General features: G+C 41.8%; 1 protein-coding gene across 1 annotated transcript in view; it reads left to right on the plus strand.

The window, feature by feature from the left end:
- Positions 1-8,500: 8,500 nt before the first annotated feature.
- Positions 8,501-21,034, plus strand: part of CPNE4 (copine 4) — a 258,007-nt gene continuing 245,473 nt past the window's right edge. The window contains exons 1-2 of the mRNA XM_030491563.1: positions 8,501-8,844; positions 15,401-15,536. Coding sequence (XP_030347423.1) covers positions 15,512-15,536 — 25 coding nt within the window. The 5' untranslated portion in view covers positions 8,501-8,844; positions 15,401-15,511. The remainder of the gene's footprint in view (positions 8,845-15,400; positions 15,537-21,034) is intronic.

A 21,034-nucleotide genomic window follows, 5' to 3' on the forward strand; every position in this document is an offset into this window, starting at 1 on the left:
TAAGGTCTGTTGCTGGGTGCTTGCATATATCTCTGTATTCAGAAAAGACACTGCAGTGCTTCCTAGCTCATGTTTGGCTGTCATGTGGAAGTATCTCGGCTTCACTGAGCTATTTTATCTGTATTCATCATTGTTTCAAAGTCTTTTTTCTCTTTGTTTATTGATCCTATTAGCATATTTTTTACAGCTGAAAACCATCAAACAATTACTATGTGAGGGTCAGAGTATGATTATTAGGCTGTAGACATGGTCTCCTTCCTTGTTGAATTGTAATGTGCTATTTGTCCTTGGTTTTGAAGCATTAGCCAACTGGTAATTTGGCAGTGCCTGTGCTGCATTTCTAATTGGGTGATAGTATAATGGATATGTAGTGGGGGTTTTATGGCCACTGATATTATTTTCAAGCTTCCCAGCAGCTACTAACTCAAGCTTTCTCTCTTGGGAAAGGAAAGAATTAATCCAAGTTGTGAGTAAATACAATTTTCATTAAACAAATAACAGCTTGGTCCTCCCCCTCACACCCCTGTGAATAGAAGCCTGGGAAGGGGTATAACTGCAGCACTTCTGTAACATTCCCATATGTGCTTTTGAAAAGCTTTTCAACTCGTAATCACATCAGGATTGTCAGATTCCCATCACACATGCATCAGTTCTAGCTTACTCATGAGGAAATCGAGGCAAGAAGGGAGGTGGCTTGTTCATGGATTGCCAGAATATAAATGAAATAGGTGGGATTTCAAAGCCAAATTTGTTGCCTGTGAGTCCTCTCTCCAATCACAAAGTCCATGTTGTGGAAGCTAGTCTACTTTTCCTACTATTTTTTTTCGCTTTTGAAGATACCCATGCTTTCACTTATTGGGAATATGACTTGTGTTCAGTCCTATGATGACTGATCCTCCACCAGGCAGAGGCCAAAAAGTTTAATGATATTTTAATAAGGAGATATGTCTACTGTTTTATGGTTATAGGGTAATACTGGGTTACTCATGATTACCTCTTACCCGTCCTGTATTTTTTATACTGGTTACATTGACTGAATGCCCCATTCCTGGCAGTGTTCAAGGCCAGGCTGGACAGAACCTTGGGCGACATGGTCTAGTGTGAGGTGTCCCTGCCCGTGGCAGGGGGTTGGAAATGGATGACCTTAAGGTCCTTTCCAACCCAAACAGTTCTGTGATTCTGTGGTTCTAGACTGTCACACTAGGTAATTGGATTAGTTTGTTGCAATTAAACACTGTTACAGTGTTAGTTTTACCCCACTGAACAGTTCCTGTGGAATTGTTAGAAGATACCCCTAAAGTATTAAATTGGAAACTAAGTCAGGAATTCACATTCCTTCATTATAAATCTGCACAAATGCAGAAGAACAGCCTAGAGCTGGCCTTGCCTTGCTTTCTGGGCCCATAGGTATTATTTTATTTATCCTTTGGCAGAACAATGTGACCTACTGTCAATAAATATTCTACGGGGAAAGTCTGAAAAAAATGGGGTTTCTATCTCAGAGAGTTTTCTGTTGCAAGGGATGACATTGTGAAAATAATTATTGCTCTTTGTGGGTGAATTACGGCATATAAAATCAAGGTATAATGAAAAAAAAAATGGACATGGAGAAAGACTGGGCTTGTGTAAGAGAGAAAGAGCTTAAGGAGAGACAATGCCAAAAGTATTAATGGTGATGGGAGTTTATTTTTACTGAGCACAGAAAACCTGTGGAAAATGCTGCTGCTGAAAAGTGTCTCCAAGAAGTCAAAAAAGGATAGAGAGTTAGTATTGATTATTTGAAAATCCTTTTTTACATGAAATACAATAAAATTATATATACACAAAAATTCCTAGTATTGGTTACAACCTAATTGAAAAGGAATAGAGAGAAGTTTTAACAGTGGCCATACTGTTTCCAAATTGTCCTTCTTTTCTTTAATGTTTTCCCCAAAGGACCTGCTTCTCTTCAAGGTTTCTTGACACACATACAGACTAGGTTTTTTGTGGGGAGTTTTGGAATAACTGATCCTGTGTCTTGTCCAGTTTTACTCTTCACAAGAAATGTCAGTGCCAACGTGTTGATATCTCTGTCTTGTCCTCTACTAGTATGAGTTGAAGAAAAAAAGCCCATTTCTGCAAGCAGCTTTATTTTGAATGTTTGAAAGGTTCTATTCTTTTCTTTTTCTGGGTTTTGTTATCTCCACAGAAATACAGTTATTAATGGCAAGACCTAAAGAGCTCACTGACTGCTTTGGTTCAATAACATTCAGCAGTAGCAAACCTCCACTCAAAATTCTCACCGAAAAGAAAAGAAGAAAATGCCTGATGGAGGAAAAGGGAGAAAAGTGGCATTGGCAACTGAGAATTTATTAGGTATTGCTCGCTCAACCAGTGCTCTTTTGGGAATACACTGGTTTACCACACTGAATCATCTTAAGACACACAAGCAAGGAAAATGGATCATCTCGATGCTGAGAAGGCCTATTTTGCATGGCTGTAGTATCCTAACTGTCAATAGTCACAGAAAATGAAGAGGCTTTTCTGTACCATCAATTAATTCTCCCCCTTTTTGCACAGAGGTGCAGTTCGCCCCATCATCTGTTGTGGATATATCTAAGGATATGTTTCTCATCGTTTATATTATACAATATTCTATTGGCAGCAAGGTTTGAAATGCTTTACCCAACTTCTGCCATGAGGAAAAATTCCTTCTTCTCCCCTTCTGCTTGACTGCTAAGGTGAGAGCTTTGAAGGCAATGGAAACCAAGCAACACTGTGTGGGATTCTGGCCTGCGAAATGTTAGTTTCTTTAAGTCAGCTAGCCCAGACCTCTGACAGGTCCTGGTGGAAGTCTTGGGGAACTCCTTTTGCAGGGTGGCACCCTGGAACACCAGGTTTTGAGGTAGATTTCTATCCACGATCAGAAACTCTGCAATTCTCACCAAGGCTCACAAACTTGCTTCAGCAGAGATGAGGTGCTGTGGCAGCTGAAATTCAAGCTTCTGGGGCTTTCAGACACAGTACTGTGGCAGGACCACAAACATTTCCAAGGCTCACTTCATTCTGTCTTATGGTGTGTCCAAGGTCAGTGACTATGAAGCCCATTGCATAGTCAGGTAGCCAGGGAATCCCACTTTTGATTTGCTTGAAGTCCACTGAATCCAAGACACCCTGGCAAATCACTGAAGTATCACCTGAGCAGCAATTTTTAGAAGTGAAATTCTATTTCACACACACAAAAGTAACTACAACAACAACAACAACTACAGCCAACTAGGTCTATTGTGGAGAGGGCTGCTGGTAATAAATGATGAGGGTCCCAATACCTCTGACAGTACTAAGGGTGGTACAGTGAGGAGAAAAATAAGAAGAGTGTAGGGTGACCAGTCCTGCTTTTTTTCTTTGCAAAGAGCTAGAATGTAACATATATTTCCAGTAGTTGATCTATATCTTCCCTGTTGGGATAACACAGTGTTTTCCATACAGATCTTTTCTGGCTGAGCTCTAGCATCCTTGGTCATCCCAGAGGCTCTGTACATAGGACGTGCATGTATAATTTCACAACCATTTTTAATGCCAAAATCTGGCCAGATGAGTTCAGTGAAGGAACATGTGTTTTTACTGTGTGTGAATTTGGCTCAGAACACATTAGAGTAATGTCCCTTCAAGAAATAGCTGGTGGAAAGCTTTGTTCTGCTTTGCTGCTGTTCTTCTTTCTGACACTAAATTACTCAGGCAAGATGTTTCATTTGAATATCTATGGTATAAATTACCAGTGTTGTTCTTCCCTACCATTTGCTTGACAAACTAATTACCAATAGAGTTTTGTGCAGCCTGTGCATTTGCAAGGCTGTGTAAGGTGGCAGCTGAGGGTTCAGCTTGTGTAAATTAATCATAGGTGCAATTGACCTTGTGTGAGAGTGGCTGTGGCACATATAAGATTAAGAGCTGCTGTGTTAGGCTCCCACTAAGAAGCACCTGCTCATAGGGTGCTTTATAGCACCCTATGATTTCTGATTGAATCAGTGCAATGAGCAGGATTGTATCTGATAAGCATGTGATATCTTCCTCTGGGAAGCAGGAGAAGAAGAGAAGGGAGGTAATGTGGGAAGAAGGAGTCTCCACTGCCTGATACAGATGTGTAGAGGGGGTTATGCTCCAATTTTATTCCTATAGGGTGTTGGATTTAATGGCATTCTGGAGATGTTAGGACTGGCCTAACTGAGCTGCTGTGTGGGATGGCAGTGCTACACTGGAGTTATGCTGACTTTGCACTTGTGGGTGACATGCACTAGTTGGTGGTACCCATGAAGCCTACTTAGCTCTCCTGATATGTCTGCCATGTAGGAAGGAGTCTTTTGGTCAAGGAAATTCAGAAAAGTAGAGGGGACAGTGTAGCTCAACACTGGCTTCAGTTCAGAGAGGCATGCATCAAAAGGAGTGTAACCAGCAGATGGAAGGGAGTGATCCTGTCCCTCTACTCTGCTCTCATGAGACCCCACTTGCAGCACTGTGTGCAGTGCTGGTGTCCTAACATAAGAAGGACATGGAGCTGTTGGAGCAAGTCCAGAGGAGGCCATGAGGATGATCAGGGGCTGGAGCACCTCCTGTATGAAGACAGGCTGAGAACATTGGGGCTGTTGAGCCTGGAGAAGAGAAGCTGCGTGGAGACCTCAGAGCAGCTTCCAGTGTCTGAAGGGGCTACAAGGCTGCTGGAGAGGGACTCTTCATCAGGGACTGTAGCGATAGGACAAGGGGTGATGGGTTCAAACTGAAACAGGGGAAGTTCAGGTTAAATCTAAGGCAGAAGTTCTTCCCTGTGAGGGTGCTGAGGCGCTGGCACAGGGTGCCCAGAGAAGTGGTGAATGCCCCATCCCTGGCAGTGTTCAAGGCCAGGTTGGACAGAGCTTTGGGTGACATGGTCTAGTGTGAGGTGTCCCTGCCCATGGCGGGGGGTTGGAACTGGATGATCGTAAGGTCCTTTCCAACCCAAACCATTCTGTGATTCTGGGATTCCGTGATTCTATGATTCTATGATCCTCACATTATCTAGATACTTCATTACTTTGCTGAATCAGGACTATCATTTGTCTACTTGTTTCTCAGTAAGAGTTTGGAAATAGTTACATATATAGTTTTCCTGCTGTTCTGTTTTTCAGCTGGGATGGGGGAAGGTTTTCAAGGATGCTTTTTTTTTTCTGCAGGTTTCATCATCTCCTGCTTATTCTTCAACTGAAATCAATTGGCTGCTGCAGGAATGATTACGCACCTTGGGATGATTGTGATTTCAGGTAGGGGATAAATGAAAGAGTCAGGCACTTCTGAAAGAATAAGTGGCTTGTAAAATTTCAGATGTCCTTGGCAAAAATACATGGATAGTGCCCAAATTTCTAAGTGTGGCAGTGCCTTCTAAGTGTTACCCAGGGCAGAATTACAAACACGGGCATCAAAATTATAGCATGCATAAGCTTTTACAGTAAGACCTGAAGTGCTGAACAGTGCTGAGGCAAAGTGCCAGTTCCATGCTGTGGGGGTGATGCTTTATGGAAAAACGTGGACAATTCGCTAGACTGGATGTGATTTCTAGCTACATCAGCATCAGTTGGAGTCAGTTTCCTGGAGACAGTGGCAAGGGTAGTTCACTGGTGGTGAGATGTGAAGTCAAACTCATCTTTCATGTATAAAGAACTCTGCATAGTTTTTTCCTATTCTTCCTTCTCAGTCTGAGGAAATCCTATTCTCACTCCAGGCTTTTCTCTTGTCTCTACATCTTCCTTCTGGCTTCCTTTTTCTGGTCAAATGAGTATGACCCCAATTGGACAAGTCTGAACGTGTTTCTCCATCTGTAGCAGGGGGCTCTTGTCGGTGGAGCTGCAGCAAATCACCAGGGCTGGAAGCAATTTCTGGAGGTTTCTAGTCCTAACGACTACTCAAACCAGGTTCACTCCCACAACCTCTCTGGGCCAGTGTTTGACCATGCAGACAGTAAGACTTTTTTCCTAATGGAAGTTTCCTAAATTCTAGCCTGTGGCTGTTGCTTCTCCTCCACCCACTGTGTAACTGAAGAGTCTGTCTTCTCTACACTCTCCCATCAGGCAGCAACAAGGTCTCTTCAAGCCTTATCTTCTTAAGGCTGGACAAACCAGGCTCCTGTCAGTTGTCCATCCCAGCTACCCCAGTCCAGCCCAGGACTCCCCCTTGTTATAGATTGTAATCTAACTGATGCTAAAAATGCAGTGTTTGTTTCAAAGAGCGAGCCTAAAGGTGAGAAACTTCCCATTGTATTAATAATCTGTGTTGGCTATTGTGTTAGAATCCTACCTTGTTGGAGTAAGTAGAAATTTTCCATTTACTTCAGACAATTTCTATTCAATACTATAGGAAGCAGCTAAAATTTTGCTCCTGAATTTGATGGGTCTAGAATTAGACGTTCATAATGCAGAAAGCTGATCTGAATGTGTTTGTTTGCCTGCCTCTTGCTCTGCTTCCTGGCTGGACCTTTGCCATGTGCTGCAGGTAGGTTGTCTCTTGGATTAACCCCTTGGTTGTATGTTGAAGTCTTATCTCTGGCCTTATCTTGTTTTGCTCCTGACTGGTGCCCCTGCTTGAAGCTTCGACCTCATTACTGGCTTTCTGTGTCTGGGGCTATTGAGGGGCCCTTTTACCAGTCACCACATCTATCTGATGTGATCAGACCCAGGTGGTAAGAGCACGTCCTGCACTGGGATCACCATCAACTCCTGGCTCCATTTCCCTGGCACTTGCTGCTCCCTGATGCTACTGGGGAAACGGAAAGTCAACATCTAAATTAAATCAAGGCTGACTACTCCTTAAATTGTTTCCTGTGCCTTGGATCTGGTTCCCCTGGTCACTTCCTACTCCTCTGTTTGGAGAGGACATTAGTTGGCAGAAGTAGATCCATAACTGTTCCCATGTGAGTATCCCTGTGCTGGTCTTTCTCCCAGATGTGTTCATATGTCAGTTCCAGACTCTAAACATTTGCAAATATTTGAGTGCCAGAAAATCTCTGATATGAATGTTCATAGGAAAAGAAGAAAAAAATTTAACTACTTTGAGTGAGAACTGTGTTGTGGTTTCCATGCACTGTGGAAATGAGACCCAAGGATTAATTTGATACATGCACTGTATTTCTCAACAGAACAATAACATGAATTTTGAGAAGCAACATCCTCAGCTCACAATTGTTTGATGCTCTCCTGGAGGAGGATGTTACAGCCCGTATTTGTTCAATTGTAGGTGCTGAGCAAGTGTGAATTCTGTGGAGTTTGGCATGGATGATGCTCATTTGTTCTGTTATGTTGCTAATTATTCATTCTTCTCACAGAAGTGAATGGTTTGGGCAATTCTGGACTGTTTCCAGTTAGCAGGGCTGTTAAATCAGTATTTTATCTTCCCAATATGTGGAAAGCCAAAAACTTTGGGAATCCCAGATGTTGTTTAACAAAAACACAAAACCCACCAGCTTTGCACTGCTGATTTATAGCAACCATGTTGAGTGAATGTCTGTCTAAACAACATGCAGAAATGCTGGAACAGCAGGTGATGAAGGTTTGCCAAAGCTGGGTGCGTTTGCATAGATGGTAGGTGGCAGTGGGTCAGTCATTTAATCACCAGAGTTGAGATTGTACTTCGAAATGAGTTTGGAAATGCATTGGGGGTTACGTTTTTTAGGGGTGCGCAGATCTAGATTTTCATATAAGCAGAACATGGGGTTTGTGCAAGGGAAGAAAAACTGTCTGATTTCCATATGAAAGACCACATCAGAGATAAGTAAGCCCTTCAAAATCAAGACACATTTTGTGTCTTATTCTCAAAATGCTAATTTATAAAACAAAAAGTGTTCAAGGAAATGTTTCGAAGAAAGTTTTATTTTCCTCTTGTCCTTCTTTGAAGGGTTACAGTTTCTGTGGCCAGATTTGTACCTACAAATTGTAAATATATGTGCATGTATATACGGTAATATATACAATGCAATGTGTGGGGGTACTGTGAAGCAGTAGTATGGATCCTGGAGTTGAGTTTATGATCCTTATTCTCTGTGTTCTGGTGGTAACCATGGTTTTGCATGAGATGACTTAGAGTTGTCTGACCTCTGTTATTTGCCCTGTTGCCTCTAGGGATTTTTCTTTCCAGAAACACATGGCAGTGAGTATTGATTACCCAAACCTGAGACATTCACTGTTCGTTATTACTGCTGGTGGTTCATTTCTATCTTCTCTTTCTCAGGTTTTCTTGACCTACTGTGAGAACTGAATTTGCTCTCTATGGCTGGCCTTTTTTCCAGCTGCATGCTCTTAAGATGATGTAGCAGTGTGCTTCTATTTAGCATAGATTCTAGTCCTTTCCCATTTTGGAAAGAGAGATACTCAGGAAGTTGGTGAGGTGGGAAGAGGGGTATTTGACATCTTTTTCTGTGTCTTGTTTCACTAAACAATGGTTTTAGTTGAAACTCCTCAAAAGTAGTAGTAAAAATTACTGACATTCAAGGGTTTTGGGTTTTTCTTTTTATAAATTTCCAAGTATACAACATCAAAGCTTATTTTTAAGTGTGATAACCACTTGAATAATATTTTTGACATTGATCATGAAAAAAACCCAAAACTTCTTTTCTTACATTGGGATAGAGAATGTAATTTTGAGAAAAATGAGTTTTTGCCTAGAAAAAAGATTTGTTTGAATAACAGGGTGATGCCTTTTTTTAACCAGGTGAAAAGCTTGCCCTGGGAAATTCTTGCCATTGCCTCCAGGACATAGATACACTCTGGCCCTACACCTGAGGTATATGACTTTCCACCTTGGACCATCTTTGCTGTTTTCATGCCCTTGTGTGCCCATGAGGAGGTGAGCAGCCCTCATTACAACTGCGCTTAGTTCTGTACAACCCTGTTCACAAAGTGGTTTTAACTCTTGAAATATTCTATTGTTGACTCTGTTGTTCATTCTTTTTCCAGTGAAAGCTATTTAGGGCTGAATATTTGGTAAGGTAGTGCTTTGTCAGTAATTTCTTCTCTTGCAGACAGTAAGTTCTTTGTATTCTTCGTTGCTTCTCTGTACATGTCCAGTCTATTGGCCAGGGAATGGGGATTTTAATGTTCTTTCTTGGCTATTTCAATCATGGTCTCTTTAGATAAGTGAACTTCACTCTTGTGTGGGAGAAGCTTACGAAATCACAGATGGTGTTCTCCTGGTAAGATCTATGATTCACCAAGAGCTATGTGTAAAGTAACTGATCAAAATCTCTTTCAGGATAGCTTAGTGATATCACATCATCAGCCTCTTCATTTAATTTTGTGAATGAATTAATTAATAGGCTGCCAATAACTCATTCTCAGGAGTTATGCTGCGATCAGGTAGGCTCTGCATACAGTATGTAACTGGGTGTGGAGTCTATTGCAGTGGAAAAGTGAAACCTCCACCTACAAGTCAAAATCCCCAAATATCTCAGTGATGAACTACCGAGGTTTGCGGTAATTTAGATGAACTGTTAATTCTTTTTAATAGATCAAGGAAGACATCATTATTTGGATTCAGAGAGGAATGGAAAAGATCAATGAACTCTTAATGTCCTCCAGTAAAAATGACTTATTGTAAATGGTGTAATAATTGATGATCATCAGATGTTTTAGTGCAGTATTTCTATGGATGCCTGTGATTGATAGTCCCTGTGCCATCTAACGATGCCTCTGACCATGAATTGTCACTGGACTTCATGACAAATACACAAAGGAAGGAATTTTACAGTGTTTCACTATAGTTTTTTAAGGATTTTTTTTCTGAGAGCAACATGGAGCACTGCCACTGGGTATTTATATCCTTGTGGCCAGTTGCCAGTAATGATAAGTTATCAGCAAAGAAAGGCTGGGAGGTTTAGCGTTTGGTAAGAGTTAAGTAATGAGAGGACAGATAATAGCATTGGTGTGTCAGGACACAGATCTGGAACTGTAGCCAGGCCCAAATCTTCCCCTTCTCAACTGCTCTTTATGTGAGACATCTTAATTACCCCCTTACTTTCTGTGTGATGAATTAACTATACAGACCACAGTCTCCTGGAGAAGTCTCTGGGGTGACTAGAATGGCTCTCTGCCCTCAGTAGCTCCCATTGAGTTGATGACAATTCTCTCTGAAGCAATTTTGTGACACTAAGATTTTAGGTTTAATACTTTTAAATTGTCAATTTTGGATGGCCAGGAGTCAGCAGTGGGAGTTGGTGGTTTCAACAGCAGGCCTGGCACTAAACTGAAGTTAAACAGCTCTTCAGCAGTCATCCACAGGGCTTTTCTGTGTGAATCCAGAATTTGGGCAACAGTCTCCAGAGAGACCAGTTCTGAAGGAAGCACCTTGGGAGAAACTCTCCAGCAGGTTTCTTCCTAAGGAAGCCAATTCATATGAGCAGCCTGAAATAAATCTTTAACCTCAGGAGTCTTTCCTGCTTCTCTAAGCCTGACCTAAGTGGAAGCCAATGCTGCTGTTAGCACACTGCACATGAGGCCGCCTGCTTCAGATCATTTCTGTCTTGGAGCTTGAGCAGTGATGTGCTCCTAAGAGTGCAGGGGCAGCAGTCTACTGTGCATGTATCTCACATAGCCTAATCACAGAATGGTTTGGGTTGGAAGGGACCTTAAAGCTCATCCAGTTCCAACCCCCTGCCATGGGCAGGGACACCTCACACTAGAGCAGGTTGCTCCAAGGCCCTGTGTCCAACCTGGCTTTGAACACTGCCAGGGATGGGGCAGCCACAGCTTCTCTGGGCACCCTGTGCCAGCGCCTCAGCACCCTCACAGGAAAAAACTTCTGCCTAAGAGCTCATCTCAGTCTCCCCTCTGTCAGTTTAAAGCCATTCCCCTTGCCCTGTCCCTACAGGCCCTTGTCAAAAGCCTCTTTCCAGGTTTCTTGTAGGTTTCCTTTATTAATGTTGCTCGCTTTTATAGATGTTTCTTATTATATATATAAAAAAATAACATAGGTAATGATCAGGATGATTAATGAGCAAATTCCATTTCCTCTTAGAGTCACAATTTGCTGATACGATCTGTGCAATTACATTTTATTTCTGAGGGTTTATGACATAGTATTTAAAAAAGGCCATTACAGAGCTCCCTCATTTCCGAACTGGCTATACTTGGGTTTGTTTCTCTTACTAAAGTCTACTTAGCAATTTTGAAATTGCAGTTTCTGGCAGTGGTGAATGTAATGAATGTGAATACTTTGATAGTTTCTGTTCAGAATTTTTCCTACTTTAGTTGGAGTGTATGGATATTAACATTAAATGTGGGAGAGTCACTGTGGTTTTGTCAGGGTGTGTTTCTAGCTTAGCATTTAATAGGGAGTTACACCAAGTTGTGAAGGTGCATATTTCACTGTAGAGAAGAGCTACTGAAGGCTCGTTTTGAACTCAGCAATTTAGGGAAAAGCTTTCCTCTGCAGCCACACTTCCTGAAGAATGCCTCCAAGTTACCTCTGGTAAGTTAGCTAACCTGCCCAGCTAGTTTTGTGTGAGAATGAAGAAATAGAGTTAAAGGAACTGTCATCTTATTCACCTAACATAGGAAAGCAATATATAACCACAGAAATTCAAACTACTAAGGGTTTGAAAGGACAGCCAGAACAGAAAAAAATATATATTCTCATCTTCATGGCCTTCTGTTGGTGTGCTCTTTGGGTAGTTCCCGTGAACACAAGCATCAGAAGCAGGAGTTGTGGATGACACAGGCTATATTCCAGTATCTCTTTCCAAAAGTGCTGCTTGAGAGGATGAGGCTGTTAAGGATGGTCCTGTAAGGAAGACGTGATGTTTATGACAGGGGAGGAAAAGGCTGTAAGTTCATCTAGCTGTCAATATCAAATCATTCATTTTATCTTTGAGCTAGTATGGCCAAGAATTAATGTTCTGGAGACATACTTGCTGTAACTGTTATATCCCTGGAATGCTATTAAGCTGTCAGAGATAACTACAGAATGTCAGATAGCCTTCATATTTTACCCACTGACTTTGTTTTTTTTGTTTGTTTGGTTTGGTTTCGTTGTTGTTGTTTTTTAATGTCTTTTATATTCTCGAATGCTTTTACCTGTCATGGTTCAGAGCTTTGATTCAAATAAATATTTAGGAACCTAGATGCCTTGTCTTAGGCTTCTTCAAACACTGTTGGTTGGAAATATATCTTGAGGGCCACAGGGATTATCAGAGGTCTGGAGCATCTCCCTTATGAGGAGCTGGGCCTGTTTAGTCTAGAGAAGAGCAGACTGAGAGGGGATCTCATCAATGCAGATCAGTATCTCAAAGGCAGGTGCCAGGAGGATGGTGCCAGACTCTTTCCAGTGATGCCCAGCAACAGGACAAGGAGCAATGGCCATAAACTAACACACAACAAGTTTCACCTCAACATGAGGAAGAACTTCTTTACGCTGAGGGTGTCGGAGCCCTGAACAGGCTGCCCAGGGGGGGTGTGGAGTCTCCCTCTCTGGAGACATTCAGACCCGCCTGGACACGTTCCTGTGTGATCTGCTCTGGGTGGCCCTGCCTTGGCAGGGGGTTGGACTGGGTGACCTACAGAGGGCCCTTCCAACCCTGATGACTCTGTGATTCTGTATCAGACTTCTTGGGTTTTGTTCCGCAAGAACTGTCTTGAGGAGAGCTTTTTAATATTTCAGTACTTTCATCCTGTGAAAACCAGACATACCAAAGTATGGCTGTGTCACCTTGAATCACACTCCTGTGAAGAGGTGTGTAAGAGCTGTTCGGGGGCTCCTTTGTTTGCTCTGCAAGGTATATCACGCACAGGCAAAGAGGAAGGCTTCAGCTACATCCTGGCTGTGCCTGTGCCTAGCCACGTAGCTTACTGATGAACCCTGACCTGTAACTGTAGTTTCCAGCTTGACCTCAACATGCCTTGTTGCTATGGATTTGTATGACGACCACAGGCTCAGTGGCTTAACCAGGTTAGCATCACTAGCCTTGAGCTCCTGCGCTACTTCAGGTGCCATGGGACTGCACGCTTCTGTTTGGTGAGGTTGTTCTGCTGACAGGCAGGGTACTCAACAAAATGATCACATGCTAGCTGTGTAACATGCACAGTTTATTAAACAAGCATACTAAAGCAAACAAGCACACTAATGCAGATCAGGTATATATCTCTATATATAGTAAATAAGTACAATAAAGCAAATCAGATATATATGTATAACTACAGAGGAAAATTAGCAATGCATCAGCTCATTACTGCATAGAGAGAACAGAGATTAAGAAGAAATACATCACCAATCACCATCAAATCATCATCCAGGCCCACACTTCAGGCTGGGAAGCCCTGTTGCAGCTGATGCTGGGAGTCTCAGGTTATCAGGAAACAGTGATTTCTTCACCCGTAGCTGGGGCATCAGATTCAGCTACAAGAGGGTCCTGCTTTTATACCCTTAGAAACACAACCGGCTTTATGCCAGCTCTGTCACTGTTTACTTGTGGGGCTGTGAAGTTTCTCATCATCTCAGTGTTGTCCACACCGAGAGCGCTGGCCAGGCGTCCCAGCGTGGCCAAGTGTGAAGGTCATGGAACAGCTGCACACCTATATTGTCCTGCCTCTTTCTGACAAACAGGTACCATGAACATATATGTATATACTCTACCAAATACACTGTGACAAAAACGTACTGTGTTATGTCTCTCAGTCACGAGAGGGAATCAACTCTCAGCTAGGTTCCCATCTGTTAGGGAGGCCACTGCCCCATGTCTGCTTTGGTGTCACCTGGGGCTCCTAATTCATCTCTGCTCAGGGTGCAGCTCTCTCCTGCACCTCCCTGGCAACAGGCATCAAGAGATTCTTCTGGTCAGGCAAACAACTTGACTTTGTGTATAGAATAACCATCCCAAAATGATGAGGGATGCTGCACTAAGCTGTCTTTAAATTATATGTGTTTTATGGTTGACTGCTTTATGTAGCTTGAATTTATCTGCTAGCTTGTTTTGAGGCCAAAAGGGGAGGAAAAAAGCCTGAAAGTCAATTTTATTTCTGGTGTAATAAAATATTATTGACTTCAGTAGAACTATATTGATTACAAGACAGCAGAGTTTAGACGAGTGTCTAGCTCAACAGAAATATAGTTTTATTCAGATACTGTTTATTTCAGTGGGGAAAGGAAATGTCCAGTACAGTTTATTTGTCTTCTCCAGAATATGAAAAATCCTGATAACGTACATAGTTAACAGCATAACTGCAATTTCCAAACACAAAAACTAATAATAAGTGTACAGACTACTTTGAGTCTGTTGTTTCAATGTTTCAGCTTATTTCTCCTAGTGAGAACTAGCCGGGAGAAGACTTGGTTAGAGTGGAAGGTCTATTGGGATCACACACAAACACTTGGGCAAAGACCCAGAGTTCTCATGGCCTTTTACTAAAGGCAAATTTGGAACTTCTGTAATTGCCAAGCACTAGTCAAAACTGGGGAACATCTGTGTTTGGTTTTTCTTGCCAATCTTTAGTATAACTGCAGTAGTTAAGGAGGAAAATCTCAAATTGTGAGTCTAACTTACTCTATATCTCTAGAGAATTTTAGCTTCCATTAGCCATAAATCAATTTATAGTGACATGTCTTGCAGATGGTCTATCAGCAACCATTTAGTGCAGCTGTCCATATCTCAGGCATTCAGGTTCCAGGATATAATGTCCAGTTTCGTTTGCTGGACATTCAAATAATGGAACCACTGGTTTGATTTATGGTTGCAGAGAGAGTATCAGTGCCATGGCACTCAGGCAAAATAGCTCTGTCATTTCAGGTTCAGGGCTATAGCCAGGTACACAGTGGTGTTTAATTTGCCTGTCTTTTAGGGATTAGCACTGTGTATTTGCCTTCTAAAATGATTAACATAATACTGAGGAGAGACTCCTTCACAAACTGAGATGTCAACAAAGGTAATAGGGACCGTGACACGAGCTGAAAAGAAACAGTACTTGCCACATGAAGGGGAAAAAGGCAAAAAAAGTTAACTGGTATTGATTGTTATGGCACAGGCAGATGTTAAACATACACAGTGGACAATTACAGCACAATTAGAATTATAGAGCTGGCCTCTCACCTCAATTAAAAGGAAACCTGGTGTGGGCAATGTGACAAGGAGAGGAACTGTTCTCTCCTTTTATCTTGTGAAGTGCTTCTTTCTCTGCTTCCACAGACTGTTTAGTCTGGTCTCTTATTTGCCTTTAGTTGAGATGTTAATTCTTTCTGCTTTCCTGTGAGAAAATCCATGCTTAAGAAGAAGAAAAAAACATAGAGTCTGAAAACTGGGAAGAAATTTCAGTGGGGGTGGGGAAAGGAACAAACAGTATCTCAATTGCTATTACCTGTTGCAGGTCTACTGACTTCAGTAGACTCCTCCACAAACCTCTTTCTTCTCATCCTTCAGAGCCAAAGTGACTTCCTATCATCACTGGAAGAATTAGAAGGGGCCTGGATGTTGACATCTGTGATAGCTCCTCAAATCACTGTTCAGCTCCTTTCCAAATGAGCTTTGAAGATGGACATCCACCCTCCGAATGAAGGTACTTAGCAGTACAGAACAGCTGTTTCTCACCACTACCCAGAGACATACTTATCATCATATCCTGTTATGTGTAGAAATGTCTTTCATTATTCTTAGTGCTGAAATATAACCTAGTAGGTCATCTTGTCGCTTCTCATCCCCTTGTGAGTATCACTGGCAGTATCTGTGATATTGGGTGAAGGGAGGATGGATTTCTTTTTAACAAAGAGACAATGCTGAACCTAGTGTTGAAAATTGAATGAAGAGGAAAGGGTCTTTAGAGTGTTTCCTCTGCTAAGTTAAGTTGTCCATTTGACTCCATACTTATGACACAATGGATATCTGAGAACAAAAGAGTAGTTCCAAACAGAGACTGAACTTATCCACCTTTGTTAATTGTTGGTTATTGGAAGCCTCTCCCATCAAGTAAGAGCAATATAGCTATACAGGAGTTAACATATACCAGAGTGTAAACATATATGTGTATGTGTGTATATATATGCAAGTGCACCTTTTAAGTTCCATATGTAACACGTGCTTAACCTTGGCATGATCATACTTGTATAAGAAACTAATGTTAATGTGTATTTGTGCAGTAGATGGGAGTACTGCTGAAAGATACATCAAGATAATCTCTGAGCTCAGTGTTTAAGTTAAATTTGGGCTCAAAGTCCAGAGAGCATGACTGAGGCTGCAATCTTCTCAGCTTTCTGTGCATCTTCATTCTGATGTGATGAAATTTTGCAAGGCCAGGTGATACCATGCATCTTAGAAGTTTTCTTCCAAATCTTCTTGCAAGGTCCTCACAGAGAAACTCTCTTTTTCAGTTTTAAGATTATACACTATTTAGCCCTTGTTGCAGGGGCCAGTTTGTTTTCTGTCTATATGGACTGTCAGTAGTTTTCATTTTCTAAACTGCTTTGTATCCAACCTGTTTGATAGAGTGTTTCCTTTGGTGTGCAAAGGGAGTGAATAGCTGGAAATCCAAGCCAGTGAATGAATGCCAAGCTCCCTATGGTGAGCAAAACCCAACCCCACCTGTTATTTACATCTTAACATGTTCAAGCTTGTTCCTGTGGGATACTGCTGGGAACTAATACATAGCTTTGGTTTAAATGGATTAGCTGAGTGTATTTATTAAAACGAACATTGTTCCATCTTCCCATGTTTTGCATAAGGGCATCTTCATTAATTTGGTTTTTTCTTTAAGAAAATAAATAAATTCTTTTTACTGAAATCTTCATTTCCTTTAGCAGTGGATGACATGGAACGTGAAAGAGGTACCTTAATGTTGCAGGTGGCTAGTGTATAGATCAGTTGATGTTACTTCACCTTTTAGTAATAAATGAAGGAGGTTTTGCAGATATTTGCTCAGCATAGGCAATTGGAAATATGGGTACCAATTTCATCAAGGCAAATTAGAAACAGACATTCTTACAAGCTGCAAATCTTCTTCTAACATTAAGACTTTGCATGAGATTGGTCCTGAGCTGCACTGTTTACTTATTCAAACTCCTGTAGGTAGAGGGTGTAAGGTGTACTTTTACTTTAATAAATGTTTAGGATCCTATTTGGGTGCATGAAGGCTTAGAGATTTATTCTTTTTTTCTATTTTGGGGACAACTGCATATTCTTGGCACAAGAGTGAGTTTGCAGTAATGGGGACTGGAGAGCTCTGCTTATAGCTTCAGAGCAGTAAATGCTACTGTTCATCTGAGAATCTTCTTTATGACACGCAGTGATACAGTGGATGCTCCATCCACATCAAGCTTTCTTTAAAAGTTTATGAGCTTGTTCACTGGAATACTGTGTCCTTAAAGAAAGAAGCACAAATAAGCATATTTACAGAGTTAGCGGGTTTTGATTTTGCAAAAATTCTGTCCTAGTCTTAATGAACAAAGGTGGTAAAATGGACTCTGGAAACATCTATATCCACAAGACGTTCCAGACAAGGGTTTGTAAAGGTCATGAAAGATTTTGTGCCCACAGAACAAGTTGTTCTTTCAGAAATATTACTCTCTGTCTGGACTTGACTGACTGGTGAATAATTGAAAAGGAGAGAGAGTTTGTCTTCTGTGATGATATAAGGGAAAAGTGCTACTCAAACTTAGATTTGTATGATTCTTATGCGAGTATTCTACTTATTAATAAGATCCTTCAGGAAGTTACCCCAAAGCTTGGAAAGTGATCATGTAGTGCAAATGGACCCTCTTGACTCAGAACCACAGGAGAATGGTTCCAGTACTTCATTTCTAACAAGAGCCTTGTGTTGTATTCGTGTGTATCTGATAAAGACCCTTCCCAAGCTGTCAGACAGCTATGGCTGAACTATTTAGTCAGTCTTAAAGTAGAAGTGCAAGTCTAGATCCTGATATAGGAATACCAACCTAAACATAGAATCCCATGGTTTGGGTTGGAAAGGACCTTAAGGTCATACAGTTCCAACCCCCTGCCATGGGCAGGCACACCTCACACTAGACCATGTCACCCAAGGCTCTGTCCAACCTGGCCTTGAACACTGCCAGGGATGGGGCAGCCACAGCTTCTCTGGGCACCCTGTGCCAGTGCCTCAGCACCCTCACAGGGAAGAACTTCTGCCTTAGATCTAACCTGAACTTCCCCTGTTGCAGTTTGAACCCATCACCCCTTGTCCTATCGCTACAGTCCCTGGTGAAGAGTCCCTCTCCAGCAGCCTTGTAGCCCCCTTCAGACACTGGAAGCTGCTCTGAGGTCTCCACGCAGCTTCTCTTCTCCAGGCTGAACAGCCCCAATTTTTAAGGATTTCCCGAAAAAAAAAAAAGAAAGAAACAAACAAACCCAAACTAATGCCTGAAGGGATGGTGTGGGCTGAAATACTTTACCCTTGAGATTTTGCGTTGCAATTAATCAGCAGCATGGATCTGTCTTCTCTGCTTCTATGATGATAAGCCTTGGCAGGTGAACCTTCTCTAAACAGAAAAATTTCACTTCCGTACAACCAGTCTGTCACATTTTGAAGAGCACTAACTTAATTTTTAAAACAAACATCTGGAAATAGAAATGTAGGTTAGAAGAAAGAGAAATATGAGGTTAGAGGCAACAGCCTTCCCCCAGCAGTCTGTTCTGAAAACCCAACAGTTTTCTAATATTGACTTCACTCTGACAAGGAAAGCCCCAGATTAGTTTTCTGGTAAGGTTGTGGGAGGTAGAGACCACACTGAAGTGGTTCACTGATCAATCCAGAATGGCCCAAAAGCTTAGGGTGAAACTTCATGCTTCCGCAGCTTAGTGTGGAATATGTGGTTTGTAAGATGGCAGGAGCATTTTGCCAGGGAGAGGGCAAGGGTTAAGAGCAGTGTTAGAGGTTTACATATAATAATTCCTTTCTGAATCTGGTAAATGCTTAGAAGTAAAACTGTGATTCCCATGAGTCAGTGTTACACATGGAGCTTGAGTAGCATCATAGTTCCTCTGCCAGAGGAAGGTGGAATTGCAGGTAGATGACAATTATTGAAAATAAAAGGATGTGATTTGTTTGTAACTCCTTAAAGCCTATGAAGAGAGGATGAGGTTTAGTGTTTGCATGGGACTGTGTTAAACATTTAATTTCCTGATGGTCAGGCAATTAGGGTTTCACAAGACAGGAGCGAAGACTGTTGTTTATTGTTGGACTATAGGATTCAGCAGAGTTAAACCAGGACTGGTATTTCCAGTATCTCCATTATTGTGGTCACTGTTCAAATCAGTTCTGTCACAGGAAGAATTTGGGGTAGAAGAAAGGGCAAAACAACCAGCTTACATGGACCTTGTGTGAGTGGTATGGGTGGAAATGCCACCTCTCTTCATAGCTTTGTGCAATACTCTAGGATGCGGCAATGAGCTTGTAGGCTCCTTCTTCCTCTAAGCTTTTCCATGGGATTGATAATGCTATGTGCATGGGGAAGAGGGAGCCTCATTTTTGATATGATTCCAATGAAGCAACTGGGCATATCAGGTATAAATTTGGCTACTTCAATGTCCTGGAAACACTATGCTTTCAGAGTGTATAGGTACTTATGGTGGGATATAGAAAGAAGGTCACAGGTGGCTGTGGGAATTCAGTGCTAGATTACTGAGACAAATTGAGTTTTCACTCACTGTAAAAAGCCAAGGGATTTGGGAATGTCAAGCAAAAGTACTTTGTCCCTTAAAATGATGTGATGTAGCTTATCCCCTGCTGGAAAAAGAACCAGTAAAGCACTTCTGAGTAGATGCTGACTGCTGGTGGGGACTTTGGGAAAAATGCGGTTCATCGCTACTCAGCGCTTGTCTTCTTGATTTTAGTGAGTAATAAAGTTGCAGGCGGCCCTTGTAGTGATCTCTGCTATGCACAAGAGATTCAAAGCCTGAAATCCAATAGTGTGTGCTCTCCTGCTTCCTGACTAATCCTGTAAGATGCAGTGGGTTGAATGGATGATCTAATAAGAGAACATAACTGCAGTCAGCTCACTCTTCTACAGAAATTAATAATGAAAGCCCACTGAAATAGAGAGAAAGAAAGTAATTTATGAAGGAATAATAAAATAACATAGTTAAGCTGGAAAGTTGCCTATTGGCAAATCAGATCTTGTAAGCAACTGTCTCAAGTATAAAGTATATCCACCATGCTGCATGCACATTGCAGAGTTTCCTGTGTCTGCTCCTTCTAGTAACCACATTGACAGAAAGTGGCTTGGGAAGGTGGTTCCATGCAGTACATCATTCAGAAGTTTTGGATGCAGAATCATTTAGAAGTGGAAATACATCTGAGAGACTTCCTCCCTGGCCAAGGAGGTTTGCAAACCAAATTACTACCATATACACACAAGTAAAAACTCTACATCTGTAGAAGGAAAGAAAAGGTAGACATGGAATTTCAGAAGCTGGTTATTGGGTCAGTTATTAAATTGTTTCTCTGTAGCTCTGTTACACACAGTGAAGTGTTTTCACCCTTCTACATATGGAAGATACTTCGCAAGCGAAGGAGCTGACTGAATCTGTGCCACTCTGGAAAAATTTGCAGCCAAAAATCTTGCTTTTTTGTAAAACTTTCAACCACCCTTCCCCTTCCTCTGCAGTGAAGATATCCCTGCTCCACCAGCCCAGCACTTCCTCCTTGCTCAAGGATTTACAGTCCTCCACGCCTTCTCCAGCTCATCTTCTCTCATACTCCTCTCAGCCCCTCTGAATCCTTAATGCTGTTCCAAGCTGGTGCAGAAACCCCAAAGTGGAATGAAGTACAAATTGCAGGTCATTCTTCACTGCAGCTTCTTCACCTTCTGCTTTGGCAGCAGTTGATGGGGCTGTCTAGCGGTTGGCAGTTTACCATACTGCAGATATGTAGATATACTGCAAGATAAATCAGGGGCCAAGACTCATCAGCTTTTTAGTAAAGTTAGAGATGAATTTCCCTGGAAGGAAGTTCAGCCTGTGTCGAGGGACTGTCTGTACCAAAGCACCCTGAGGCATTGTGCACTTGGAAACTTACTAGTAGCAAATTTAACTTTCTTTGTGGAAATT

Source organism: Strigops habroptila, chromosome 1 (assembly GCF_004027225.2).
Source record: "Strigops habroptila isolate Jane chromosome 1, bStrHab1.2.pri, whole genome shotgun sequence".
NCBI classification, from domain to species: Eukaryota; Metazoa; Chordata; class Aves; order Psittaciformes; family Psittacidae; genus Strigops; species Strigops habroptila.